Genomic DNA, 12,677 nt, shown 5'->3' on the forward strand with positions numbered 1-12,677 from the left:
TAAATGGCATTAGAAACGTTCTTGGTCTTCCTTACCCTAAGAAACACACAACACTCTGGTTTTTAAAATATTTTGCTCTGTTGACTGTACCCAAGTATCCTGCTCAGGATTTCTGTTGGTTTTTTGGGTTTTTTTGCAGGTGTGTGTGTGTAAATTTAAAAATGTAACAAGAATTGGCTGGCAGAACTGCCTTGCATTTGTTTTATAGGGGTGGGCTGTACATCTTTTAGAAACAGATGCATTGCTCATTCAGGAAACATGAGCAAAAGGTCCTTTGGTTCTAAGGCAAGCAAATGGCACACAATAGAGACCCTGTTCTCCAAAAGCAAACGTTCTTAACAGAATAAAGAAGTCAGTGGACAACCAGTGAATCTCTGTTGCCATTTGAAAGGCACACACATTCACGGCCTTGTAACTTTGCCTGATGCTTTAGTTCTAAAAGCGGGAGGGGGAGGGGGGAGGGCTTCTGGCAAAACAAGGTCCAAAAAAAGCAATCTGTCCCTTAGATAAAATTATCTCTGTAATGCCACAAATGCAAACACGCATTTCCAGGGGAGAATCTGCAGGCAGGAGCCTGTAACCCCTTCGCTCATTGAGGGGTCCCAAACAAAGTGGAGAGAAGCTAGACTGCATCATTTTAAGGAAACCACAGGCTGGTCACTGGGGATTCAAGCAAAGAATGATGTGCAGCACTTTCTCGTGACTCAGCACCCCACAAACAGCCACACCTGAACTGCCCAGGGATTCAGAAGGTGCCAATTTCAGTTTTGAAATGGGTGGTCCCACCAGGATTCCAGAAACAAGAAACTGGGCCATGTTGCTCTAAATCCACCCATCCCTATCAGAAATGGTTTCCCTTGCTTCAAAAGTCACTGCGGCGTTGCAGTTGGCCCGGGATCTGCGAGGCCAGGGTTCAATCCCTACTCAGCCATGAAGCTCACTGGGTGACCTTTCGGCAGTCGCTATCTCTCAGTCAAATCTGCCGGGAAAAAATGGTTTGTGGGAGGACCCTTTCGGTACCTGGAGGAAAGGTGGAATGTAGATGTGATAGGAAATAAGTTTAAAATCATGTCAAGTCAGTTGCAGCACATAAACAACTCTTTGCATCCATCTGAGCTGCAAAACATCTAAGCTGCAAGACGACTTTTGGAAGTGATCTGTGGCACTAGTTCTGGACCTTAAGTCCTAGAAGGGGATTTTATGATACAGAAGCCATTTCCCTGCAGCTGCTTAACTTTGGACCTGGCCACAGTGGAGGAAGAGGCAGAAAAGAGCTACCTATTAACTCACAAGATTGTGAAACAGGAGCCTCTGGAAGCCAGGACTGTCACTCAGTAAATCACAATCCGCATCTACAGTTTGCTGCTGCTTTTCTGCAAGGGGAGGGCACACACAAAGGCCTGTTGCAAACTTGCAAATTCAATGGGGCAGGTGTAAAAAAGCCCAGCTTGGAGAACCAACATCAGATATTAGCGCAGAGATTAAACTGAGAGACAACCACAAGGATTATACCACTTAAGTTGAAATCCTACAGTCAAATATTTGAATATGGCTTGCAGCTTGCTCCTTTCATCTATATAGGGTTAAGGGGAAGGGAGAAATTTGGGGTGAGGCACAAGTTCAGTAGTAAGAGAACTTGCTTTGTTCCAGATACTGTCAGCAGCATCTCCAGCTAAAACGGTCTCTGGTAAAAAGTTCAGCAAAGCAACTTTGGAAGAGCTGCCATGTTATTAGAGACAGTGACCTGGTTCACAGGTAATGCCAAGCCAAATTATGGCTTAATATGAACAAGCAAGCGTGGGGGATCCCAGAAAAAAGTTTGCAGCTGCTTTGCTCCTCATCTCTCATAGTAGGAGAGTAGCCCATGGGTTGACAACATTTGAGGCCGCGCTACTCTATTTTTGAGCCTTTGGATCTGCTTAAAATGGGGCAGCCGAGTCACTGTACCTCCAGAGTCAATGCCTGTACTCATCCTGAGGGGAAAAACGAACTACGGAACTCCCTGTCACAAAGAAATAGCTGTGGCGAAAGAACTGAGATATTTCCAAAGAGGGATGAGACATAGAAAACTATGTCAGTAACTGGCTTTAAGGGGATTACATCAATTCATGGGATGGGAGTACATTTTTGGCCTACAGCTCCTCTGCTGGCTGGGGCTGATGGGAGCTGTGGTTTAAAGTATATGAAGGGCAGCATTTGAAATTTGCCAGGCGCATTTTGTTCCTGGCTATCGGCCATTTGTGATGTAGGGAAGATGCCTAGGCAACAACAAGATGGTCCCTAATGTCTCCACCATCTGGAGGTGGATCCTTGGATCTTTCCTGTTTTCACATAGTAACAACACATCCTGTAGAATTCCATCCATGGTATTTTATCTGCACAATCATAACGACTTTCAGGAACCAGAAAGCCCTATTGAAAAATACGACTTTCGAGCCGTTTGGTCCCAAAATGGCAACTAGACATTCCATTTTGGAGATTATAACCCTGGTTTAAGAAGCCATTTGGCACCTAGCTTATACAGTATATCTGAGTTTCTAATATTGCTGAAGGGTGTCAGGTGGATAAAGGCCGACTTAAGGCCTTGTCAGCCATCTTGAAGCAGCCTTTCCCCCAAAGAGGCAAGGTATAACTATTTTAGAATGGGGGGGAAATGTTGTTGAAACAAAAAAGGTGTTCTCTTTGTACTTGGCTAACAGGAAATATAGACCACTTCATTTAGTGTACATTTGTAGCTGTCAGCAGGTGGTCAGCTGGAAACTGGATGGTAATCCCTATGGTAGGGCTTTGATTTACCTCAAGGATAAAGACCAGCATGGTCAGGAATGATGGGAGCTGGAATCCAGCAAGACCCAGTAGATTCCTCATTAACCATCTCTGCTGCCCTACAAACCCTTCCTTTACAGAGCTGAATATTTTAAAATTAAAAGGTAAAGGTACCCCTGCCCGAACGGGCCAGTCTTGACAGACTGTGGGGTTTGTGCGCCCATCTCACATTTATTGGCCGGGGGCCAGCGCTGTCCGGGGACACTTCCGGGTCACGTGGCCAGCGTGACAAGCTGCATCTGGCGAGCCAGAGCCGCACACGGAACGCCGTTTACCTTCCCGCTGGTAAGCGGTACCTATTTATCTACTTGCACCCGGGGGTGCTTTCGAACTGCTAGGTGGGCAGGCGCTGGGACCGAACAGCGGGAGCGCACCCCGCCGCGGGGATTCGAACCGCCGACCTTTCGATCGGCAAGCCCTAGGCGTTGAGGCTTTAGCCCACAGCGCCACCTGCGTCCCTATTTTTTTTTTTTTTTTAAATTAGCAACGACCAAAACAGCGAAAAAATGAGGCAATCCTGGTGCCCTGACAGGACTTCTTGGAGTACTCATTTAAGTCTTCAAAACCAGTTTCCCCAGAGTTTAAAACTCCTTCCGACAGCGACTTTATAGAGTCGCACCCTCATGCTTTCATGGCATTAGAAGCACTGAGAGTCACCAAGGTTTGGAAAAGGTTTTACTCTGCCTTTCATAGTCAATTAAAGTACTTTTGATTTTGGGTCGTGGCATGAAACTCCCACCTGGGTTTTAAAGCCGAGTCACAGTAAGCCTGACTGCTTTGCTCGATGTCCTGGGCAATAAAAGGCATGGGGAATGTATGCAGCTCTGGGGTAGGGCAGATCTGCTTTGGATGCGGACGGTTCTGGGTTCAATTAACATTATACACATTTTTGTGCAGATGCGGCACCCCCAGAACATAATCGCCCCCCCAGATGCGATCATACGGTACTCAATACCCATTAAAAGCGCCAGCAAACAGCACAAACAACTCTGAATCCAAATGGGAAGGAAGGATCCCTAAAGGGAAGGGAGGAACATAAACAATGTTAACACAGCTGGATGGTCCCTTGGCTACTAAGGCCAGATACAGTGGAAGATCAGTCAGCTAGCTAGCCAGCCCTTAAACAAATTTGAAGTGGAGGGGGGGATACACCTGAGGCTATTTAGTTAGGGGGGAAATGGAGACAATAGAAGACCTTTTTTGAAAGAGATACTTTTATTCCTTAAATCACACCCACACCATACATTTAAAACACATAGCCCCCGCCCACCCCCCAGCAAGAATCCTGGAAACTGTAGTTTTTAAAAGACGCTTCAAATCGTAGCTCTGTGAGAGGTAAGCTACAGCTCTCAGGATTCTTAAGAAGAAGCCATGTGCTTTAAACATACAGTGGTACCTCAGGTTAAGTACTTAATTCGTTCCGGAGGTCTGTTCTTAAGCTGAAACTGTTCTTAACCTGAAGCACCACTTTAGCTAATGGGGCCTCCCACTGCTGCCGCGCCGCCAGAGCACAATTTCTGAAGCAAAGTTCTTAACCCGAGGTACTATTTCTGGGTTTGCGGAGTCTGTAACCTGAAGCGTATGTAACCTGAGGTACCACTGTACAGTGTGGATGTGCCCACAGAATGAGCTGCAATTCCCAGAGTGGGTTAGCAATCAATCCCTCCTCCAAGGGAACACTGGGAACTGTAGTGCTGGGAGGGGAACAACCCTCAGAAAAGTTAACAAACTACATTTCTTAAGGTTCTTTGTGTTTAAAGTGACATGATACTGTTCTAGAAATGTATAGTGCAGGATGCTGTATTGCAGCGATGTTCGCGGTCGGCCACGATCGACAGTTAGATCTCCTGTATGTCCCTAGTAGATGGCACATTATTTGTGGTTGATCGTGGGCAAGTAATGTCCCCGCCTCCTACGAAGTATTAGGAATGCGGAAGTAATGCTTGCTGTAGTGCTGTGTGCAATAGGGATCGTTGCTGTTTGTGGTGAGCGTATTTTCTCATTCCCCCCCAGCTCAACAACTCTGGGCGATCCTCCCTAAGAAACACACGCTCCTCCTCCCTCCAATGACAATGGGTAGATCACTGCCAGTTATTTTATACTGGGAGTAGATCGCAATCTCTTGGGAGTTGGACGTGCTTTATTGGATAGGTCGGATGGGCTGTCTAGGATGATGGTCCAACACTGGCAAGACCAGCTCAAATATTTGATCAGTGATACAGCCCACAATGAGAGAGAGAGAGAGGGAGGGAGGGAGAGGGAAAGAGATCCTTCTCTGTGTAAAAAACAACCAAACAACCCTCCCCAGACTCAATTGCAACAGAGGAGCTTGGTAGATAATTAATCCACGGTGTTAAACAGTCCAACCCAGGCTATTTATTTATTTAAAATATATCCAACCTCTTGGACCAGCAAGGAAGAAGAAGAGGAGTAAGGCTGAGGAGAGTCACGATCCGGGAAATGCAACTCCTCTATGAGGAAACGCTGCTGTATTTGGGACTTTTTAGTTTAGAGAAAAGGCGAGTTAGAAGTGACGTTTATAAAATTATCACAACATTGAGAAATTGAAGAAAAGTGTTTCTCTCTCTGTGAACGTCCAATGAAGCTGAATGCTGGAAGATTCAGGACGGAATAACGTAATTCTATGAAACTCACTTCCGCAGGAGGCAGTGATGGCCGCCAACCCGGATGGATCTAGAAGAGGATTGCACAAATTCATGGAGAGGAGAGGAAAGGGCTATCAATGGCTACTAGACACAATGGCCAGGCTCAGCCTCCATGGCTGGAGCCAAGCAATACTTCTGAGTCCCAGTTGCTGGAAACGGCATGACAGGGTATTTGCTCTTGTGCTTGGGCCCTGTTTGTGGGACAAACAGGTCCCACTGAGGCATCTGGTGGACCACTGTGAGAACAGGATGCTGGCTAGATGGGCCACTGGCCTCATCCAGCAGCCTCTTCTTATATTCTGTTCTAAATCCAACTCCACAGTCCCCAAACATAATCTTGGGCACCAATTCTTCTCCACTCTCCAAGATGCAGAAAACCACTAGATATGGCAGAAATTCAACTATAAGCAGAGCAAATGGTGCCCTCCAGATGCTTTATTAGACTACATCACCCACCAAACCCAGCCAGTAACAACTGCACTGGACTACCTCCTAAGGGGAGGGGGAGGCTGATGGGAACTGTAGTTCAAAAGGGCCAAGCTGGCTGGAGGCTGTACCCCAAAACATCTGGGGGCACCAGGCTAGTGCAGGTTGAGCCCCTGTAGTTTTGCATTCATCGTACATAACCCCAGAAAACTGCTGTGCTGCCTGACTAAAGAATGAGTGAGCCATACTGTGGAAACACCTAAAACACAGAAAAAGACTCACTTCCTCTGTAAAGGACAGAAGGAATCTATCCCAACATGAGCCTCTGGAAATAATAGCCTAGTCTCCCAAACAGGTTTTCACTCATTCTGAAGAATCCTTTGCCCATCACCAGCGGAGAGGGCCACACCTCCAAGGACCGGAAGGGATATTGAGAAGGCAGCAGGAGGAGGAATTGTGACTGAAAAGTGGGGTGGGACGGCCTTTGTGAACTGGCTGACCTCATAGGGTTGCCGTAAGGCTTGCTGAGGTCATGTATACCTGGCCATTTTTACGTACCACAGGCACATTGCGTTTCTGTTTCAATGCACGAATCATCAGACTGCTTTGTTTTATATTTTAACATTCATTGAGGGGGACTGGACTAGGTGACTCTCAAACTCTACAATTCTGTGATTATTTCCTTGTTTATTTCAATCCCAAAGGAGCTCAAGGTGGTGGCATCCATAGCTTTTTTCCTCCTCCCCATTCTACCGTGACAACAACCCTGTGAGGTAGAGTTTGGCTGAGCAACGGGGAATAGGCCCAAGTCACCCTGTGAGCTTCATGGTCGAGTGGGGATTAGAACCCTGCTCTCTCAGATCCTGGTCCAAACACTACACCACACTGGCTCTCGCAGATTAACATTACACCTAATAGTCAAGTGCTTGGAGCAAAACAAAAGATGGATAGCTTCCTTGCCATTGTTTGAGCTTCCTGGAAGTAAGGGGTGCCAAAGCCTGCTCTAGAATTTGGAGTCAGGCTGTGGGAGGAGGCTGAGAATGGCATCAGGCTCCAGTGACCCATCCCCACTGCCAGGCAGAGTATGGTACCCCGAAGTCTTTAGAAAACATCCTGTAAAAATAATATCAATTACTTGTTTCTCTCTCTGGAAGGCGCTTCATGAGGGGCTGCCTTTAAGGTCTACTCAGAATCACAAGCAAGCCCAGAATGCAGCTGTTGACACAGACTGGTGGAAAAGGCACATTCTGCCAGTCTAAAACAACTCCACTGGCATCTAGTTCTGGGCAAGCGTTGAAGTTGTTTCCTAGAGTCCTCGCTCCACATTTTCCTGGCCTTCAGAGCTCAGGAGGTTGGTCATCCGAGAACAGACCTTTTCTCTTCTGGCAATCACCCTGTTGATGGAATGATATCCTCCAGCCTGTGGCCTACTCTGGAAGCCAGCAAAAGACTCTTTCAGTTGCCCCATCCTTTTATAGTTTCCCAATACCGTAAACATTATCACACGCAACTGTTGGTTGCAGAACCATTTTATTGCTATTATATTTTTACCTTCCCTATGATGCTGCTTGTGTGTTCCTTTTTAATAAAAGATCATTGTAGGATTTCTGATTATCTTAAACCACCCCGAAAGTTTTTAATTGATTCCCTGCCTGCAAACCCAGATTGAGGGTTATATGTTTATTTTACTTATTTGTTTTTATTTCACAGAATTTGTATACTGCCTGGTTGTTTTTTTAAAAAATAAATAAATAAATCCCAAAGCAGGTTACAAAAAGAATCAATCAATACAACTGTTTGTAAAATCAAATAAAACACTCAAAAGGTTAAAATGAGCGATGAACTAAAAACACATCAGCATTCTATGTATCTGGGTAGACACGTGTAAACAAAGATATTTGCAGCAGGCACAGGAAGGCCCCTGCCTGAAGTCAATAGGCACGGAGTTCCAAAGTGTGGATGGTGTTGCAGTAAAAGATCGATTTCTTACAAATGCGGTATTATGTAGCACCTGTAACAGCGCCTGTTCTGCAGACTGAAGCAATTGCATGAACATATATGGGGCAAGGCAATCTCACAGCTAAATCAGTCCCAAGTTGTTAAGGACTTTGTCTACCAATAGCAACCAGATCCAAAAAGCAGCATTCAATAAATAATTCTCAATTTCCACATCTCATCTCTTCCAGATTTAAGAGAGCCCTCTGCAGTCGCCTTTCCAGCATCTCCCCAACCAGAATATACAGAAACTTTACAAGCACCCCCCTGCTTGCTTCTAAAACTGATCTTTGCTTTTGCTCTCTCTCTCTTTGGTCAATAACTATGCCACACATACACACACCCACTGCAAAAGCACTCAGCGGGAGTCTCTGAGCCAACAGATAACAGGCATCAGGTCCTGAGAACAGATCACGCCTTTATTAAAAGCTTTTAAAGCCCAGTGCAAGGTGGACCTGTTTGGGTAGCTTGAAATGAACAGATCAGGGCATGGGGCACCCTGCCAGCTCACCGCTCATTAAATCCCGGGGTGTGGTTTAAAAGAACACAGAAACATGATTCTGCTTGCCTTTACACCTCCTCCTGACAATCATTTTGTCAAGAAGGAACAGAGTATAAAATTCAGGGCTGTACATACTAAGCAACAGCCAAGACAGACCTGTTGTGTCTGCAATTCCAGCCTGCGAAGGAAATTAGCAATAGACAGCTTGGGAAGAAAACAGTACATTTTGGTGCCAACACCACACACCAGGAGTCCTAGGCCTAAAGAAGTAGGAATAGCAAAGCAATCTACTCCTCCAAACCTCTCCCAAGGCCAACCCTTGAGAATTAAAGATATTTGTACACATACCAGCAGAGGCAAGAACGAAAGGAACAGCAAGTCTAACTTTCAAACAATGATTCATCAAGGAAATAAATTCTCTCATATTGGAAGCACGGCAGGGAAACCACCATTTTAAGGCTTCAGCAACCAAGAGAGAAAAACCGAAACACCTTTGGAAGTTTACAATTGAAGTTCTACAAACTCACATGGCATCACTATCTAAACACGAACTCAGCTCTATATAAACTATCTGTCCATTTATCTGAAGCCAAAAAAGAAATGGGTGGTTGTGTGAGTAATTCAGCTGAATTAATATTTAAAAGGTACAGTTTCTATAGGCTCAAAAAACAAATAACTTTCAGAACAAATGATAAAGGACCACAGAAAGGCAGAAATCCAGGAAGATATACAACAAAGAGTCTAGTGCTTTTTTAAAAAATTGGCCGTTTTATTACAGCGTAAAAGTTTTTGTGGACTTTATCAGATGCCTAGAGCATGACCCTCTGCTATTAGGACAAAGGTTGAAGGGAAAAAGCAGTCAAAGGTTCACCTTATGTTTACTCAGGATTGCTAATATGATGTTGGGATGATCAGCTACTGCTGCCCTAAAGGGTCCTTCTGCCTGCATTTAAGCGCTCACTGAATAGTCACAAACTGTATTTTTATATTCCACAGCTATTTAAATCCAACATTTATTTTTCTCCTCTTTACATCCGTACATCTGAGGATCACACACCATGCACTGAGGTGAACTGTGGTCCCCAAATCTAAGCACCGTAACAAAAGGTGTGACTCTTTAAGGTACCACAAATCTCTTGGGGCAGACCCACGACATCATACATTTAAAGCACGTGGTATCTCCCGAACAATTCTGGGATCTGTAGTTTCCATCTCCTGGAACCACAGTCTCCAGCACCCTGAACAAACTGCAGTTCCCAGGATCCTTTGCTTGCACTGCTACAAATGCACACACCTATCCCTCTGGAGAAGATAACAGAAAGAAACGTCACACTGTGTATTTAACAAAACTACACAGGCTTCTTTCCAACCTACAAAAGGGGATTAACACAGATGATTTAAATACAATTTCCCTGTCTCTGGCTGCAAACTGAGGTGTGCATACTTTGTTGAGAGAGCATCCCTCCTCCACTCCTGTTTTAACTCTATGGCTCTTACTCCTGAGTAAACAGAGAAGATGGCTGGCTGGCACAACCTGCAACGAACCATGGTGGGGGAAAATAAGCACTTCTGGGAAATGTGGGGTGTTGGCTTGAGCCAGAGAGAGCCTGGCAGGAACTCTGCTTGCTTTCCCTTTCCAAGGCCTGCTCGATCTGTTACACAACCCACAGGCAAGGTTTCTTTTGCCAGGGGGAGGAAGGGGACAGAAATAATTAATATTTAAGAAATTTCATCCATACAACCACAGAGGTCACCAACAGGAAATGACTAGGAGTGGAGAAAGAGGAAAATGGTCAGTGTAAGGACTAGAAAACTAATTTTTTTTTGCTAGTTTTCCGGGTCCGATCTCCGCAGGGTCCCGAGAGCTGCTGCCAGTCAGTGTCGACAATATGGAGCGAGATGGACCCCAAAGTCTGGTTGCAAGTATAAGGCCGCTTCCTCTGGTCCTGAGCCCCACCTAGGAGGCTGCCCCAAATCTCCTTGCAGCCCCACTCACCTGGGAAGTTCCTTCCAGCCCCCCAGCCCCTCCTGCACCCACTTCCCTTGCCTACTCACACAGCCCAGCGCAGAAGCAGCCCCACCAAAGCCAGCCCGTCGCCGCCACCGCCATTGCCTCCTCCGCCGTACAAACCGACTGAGCAAGGCCGGAGCGCAGCGGCGCCCAGGTGAGCAGGAGCTCCTCCCGGATTGGCTGAGCAGGACGCCCCGCCCCGCCCGCACAGGTGAAGCGCTCCGCAAGGAAAGGCGCGCGGAGGGGGGCGTGGAAAAGACTCGCCCCGCCCTCCTGGCCTCCTCCTTGGAGTTTGGAGGAGGGGGAGAGAGACATCCTTTCCACGCCCACCCCCAGCATTGTCAACTTGGGCTTTCCCGCCCTGCAAGGTAGCAAAGGAAATGCCCGATTCAACCCCCACCCAACCCCACCAGCTTTGGGGCAGGTCCACATCACGCCTGCAAAGTGCATCCAACGCGCATTTGGAGCGCATGACTTCCTTCAAGCAATCCTGCGAGCTGTAGTTTGTCCTGGGTGCTGGGAATTGTAGCTTAGTGAAGGGGAAGCTACAGTTCCCAGGATTATTTGGGAAACCTCGGGGGGGGGGATTAAATGTGCAAAGGTGAGACAACTTTTTTTTTGTTATTAAGCTGATGTGGAGGAGGGTTTCAAAAATCTAGGCGCCCCGATTCTTCCCCAACCAGAGTTTAGGATATTGCTCCAAGTGTGCGTGTGCACTCATATTCAAGTACAGTATATTCCAAAAGCTTGCTTTCATAGGTGTAGCCAGGATTTGGGGTGAGGGGAAGCAGGACACCCACCTGTCACCATGTCTGGCTCTGTCTAGCTGATTTCGAACGACGTATGTCAACAACAATGTAGATTTGTATTTTAATCAGTTTTCTGTTCAGTGGTGATTTTAATTTTTTGAAAGTTTGAAATGGTTGTTTATAGCTGTTTCTACCAATGTTTTTTACTGCTTTATTCTTTTTGTAAAGCAGTTTGATGTTTTGTTTGTTACAATCAAACAATGTATGCATAAGTTTTATGAAATAAAATGCATAACCACCAAACCAAAGGGAGGTGTTGTTTTTTTAAATACTGGTCTACAGAAATCCATGATTTATATGCTGACTTTTCTAAAAGGTCTCTTTCCCAAATCTTTGAGATTGTAAGTATTTTAGGTTACCAGTAATAGCAAATTCAGCCAGGAGAACTATTCAGGTTTGGAGCCTCACAGGTGTGGGAATCTTAAACCCTTCACCCCTATTGCTGCCCGACTCTGGATTGGGGGTGAGGTGCCTGCTATTTGCATCAGAAAGACAACTCCAAAGGGACTCAGTTCCCCCACCATGGTATTCATGTTTTACTTAAAATCCAATTTGGTGAAGAATTCTTAATTTGCTCTTAGAATCTATCAATCGGGATTTGCTGCCCTCTGGTGGCTACTGTCAGTCACAGGCCACTGTGAAAAATGAAACCGTGAGCCAAATCCGCAGCCCTCGGAGGTGGCGTGCTTTCTTTTCTTTTTTAACATTTGCTTATCGAGGTTTTCAAAGTACTGACAAAATAAAATACTGCAGGGGTCCCTGTGCTCAACAGATCTTGCTTCCCCGCTAGGATTTCCAGGGAAGCAGACACGGCTCTGTGTATCTGCAGCTTCCAGTATCAATCCCCCAAACTCTCACACAAAGTTCTTCCATACACAACCCCACCTAGGATGATGTGCCATCCTTGTCTCTATGGTAATCCCTTGCACATCTTATATTTCTTGGAAGTCCCCCAGAGTGGCTAGCGCAACCCAGTCAGATAATAAAATTGTTGCTGTTAGTATTATTATTATTTTAATACTTAACTGGTCAGCTAAGGCCATTACCTTAACAAAGGGACTGGCTGGGCTGGTTTAGCAGCCTATTCTGCTAGATTCTACTATGCCCTGAAGATCAGCTAGATTAGAAGAAGCTGAAGACCTCTTGCTTTAAACAAAACAAAGCATAGGAACATAAGATATGGCCCAATACCAGGTCAGATCACTGGTACATCTAGCCCAATATTCCCTACACTGACTGGTAGAAGCTTTCAACGGTTTCAGACAGGTATCATCTCCACCTCAAGATGCCAGGGACTGAACATGGGACCTTTTGCATGCAAAACAGATGCTCTATCCCTGAGCAATAGCCCTTCGAGGGGAGCTGGGTTAATCTATGACACCATGCCCACAAATTCTGAGGATTTGTGGGCATGGTGGCCGGGGCTCAGAAAGGCAGGTTTA

General features: G+C 45.9%; 1 protein-coding gene across 2 annotated transcripts in view; it reads right to left on the reverse strand.

Moving 5' to 3' along the window:
- F11R (F11 receptor) overlaps nucleotides 1-10,780 on the reverse strand; it is a 31,454-nt gene extending 20,674 nt beyond the window's left edge. For both annotated transcript variants that reach the window (XM_082204325.1, XM_082204324.1), the window contains exon 1: nucleotides 10,471-10,780. In XM_082204325.1, coding sequence (XP_082060451.1) covers nucleotides 10,471-10,765 — 295 coding nt within the window. In that variant the 5' untranslated portion in view covers nucleotides 10,766-10,780. The remainder of the gene's footprint in view (nucleotides 1-10,470) is intronic.
- Between the last annotated feature and the right edge of the window lie 1,897 nt (nucleotides 10,781-12,677).

The sequence above is a fragment of the Podarcis vaucheri genome, assembly GCF_965113315.1.
Source record: "Podarcis vaucheri genome assembly, chromosome: 16".
Taxonomy (NCBI): domain Eukaryota; kingdom Metazoa; phylum Chordata; class Lepidosauria; order Squamata; family Lacertidae; genus Podarcis; species Podarcis vaucheri.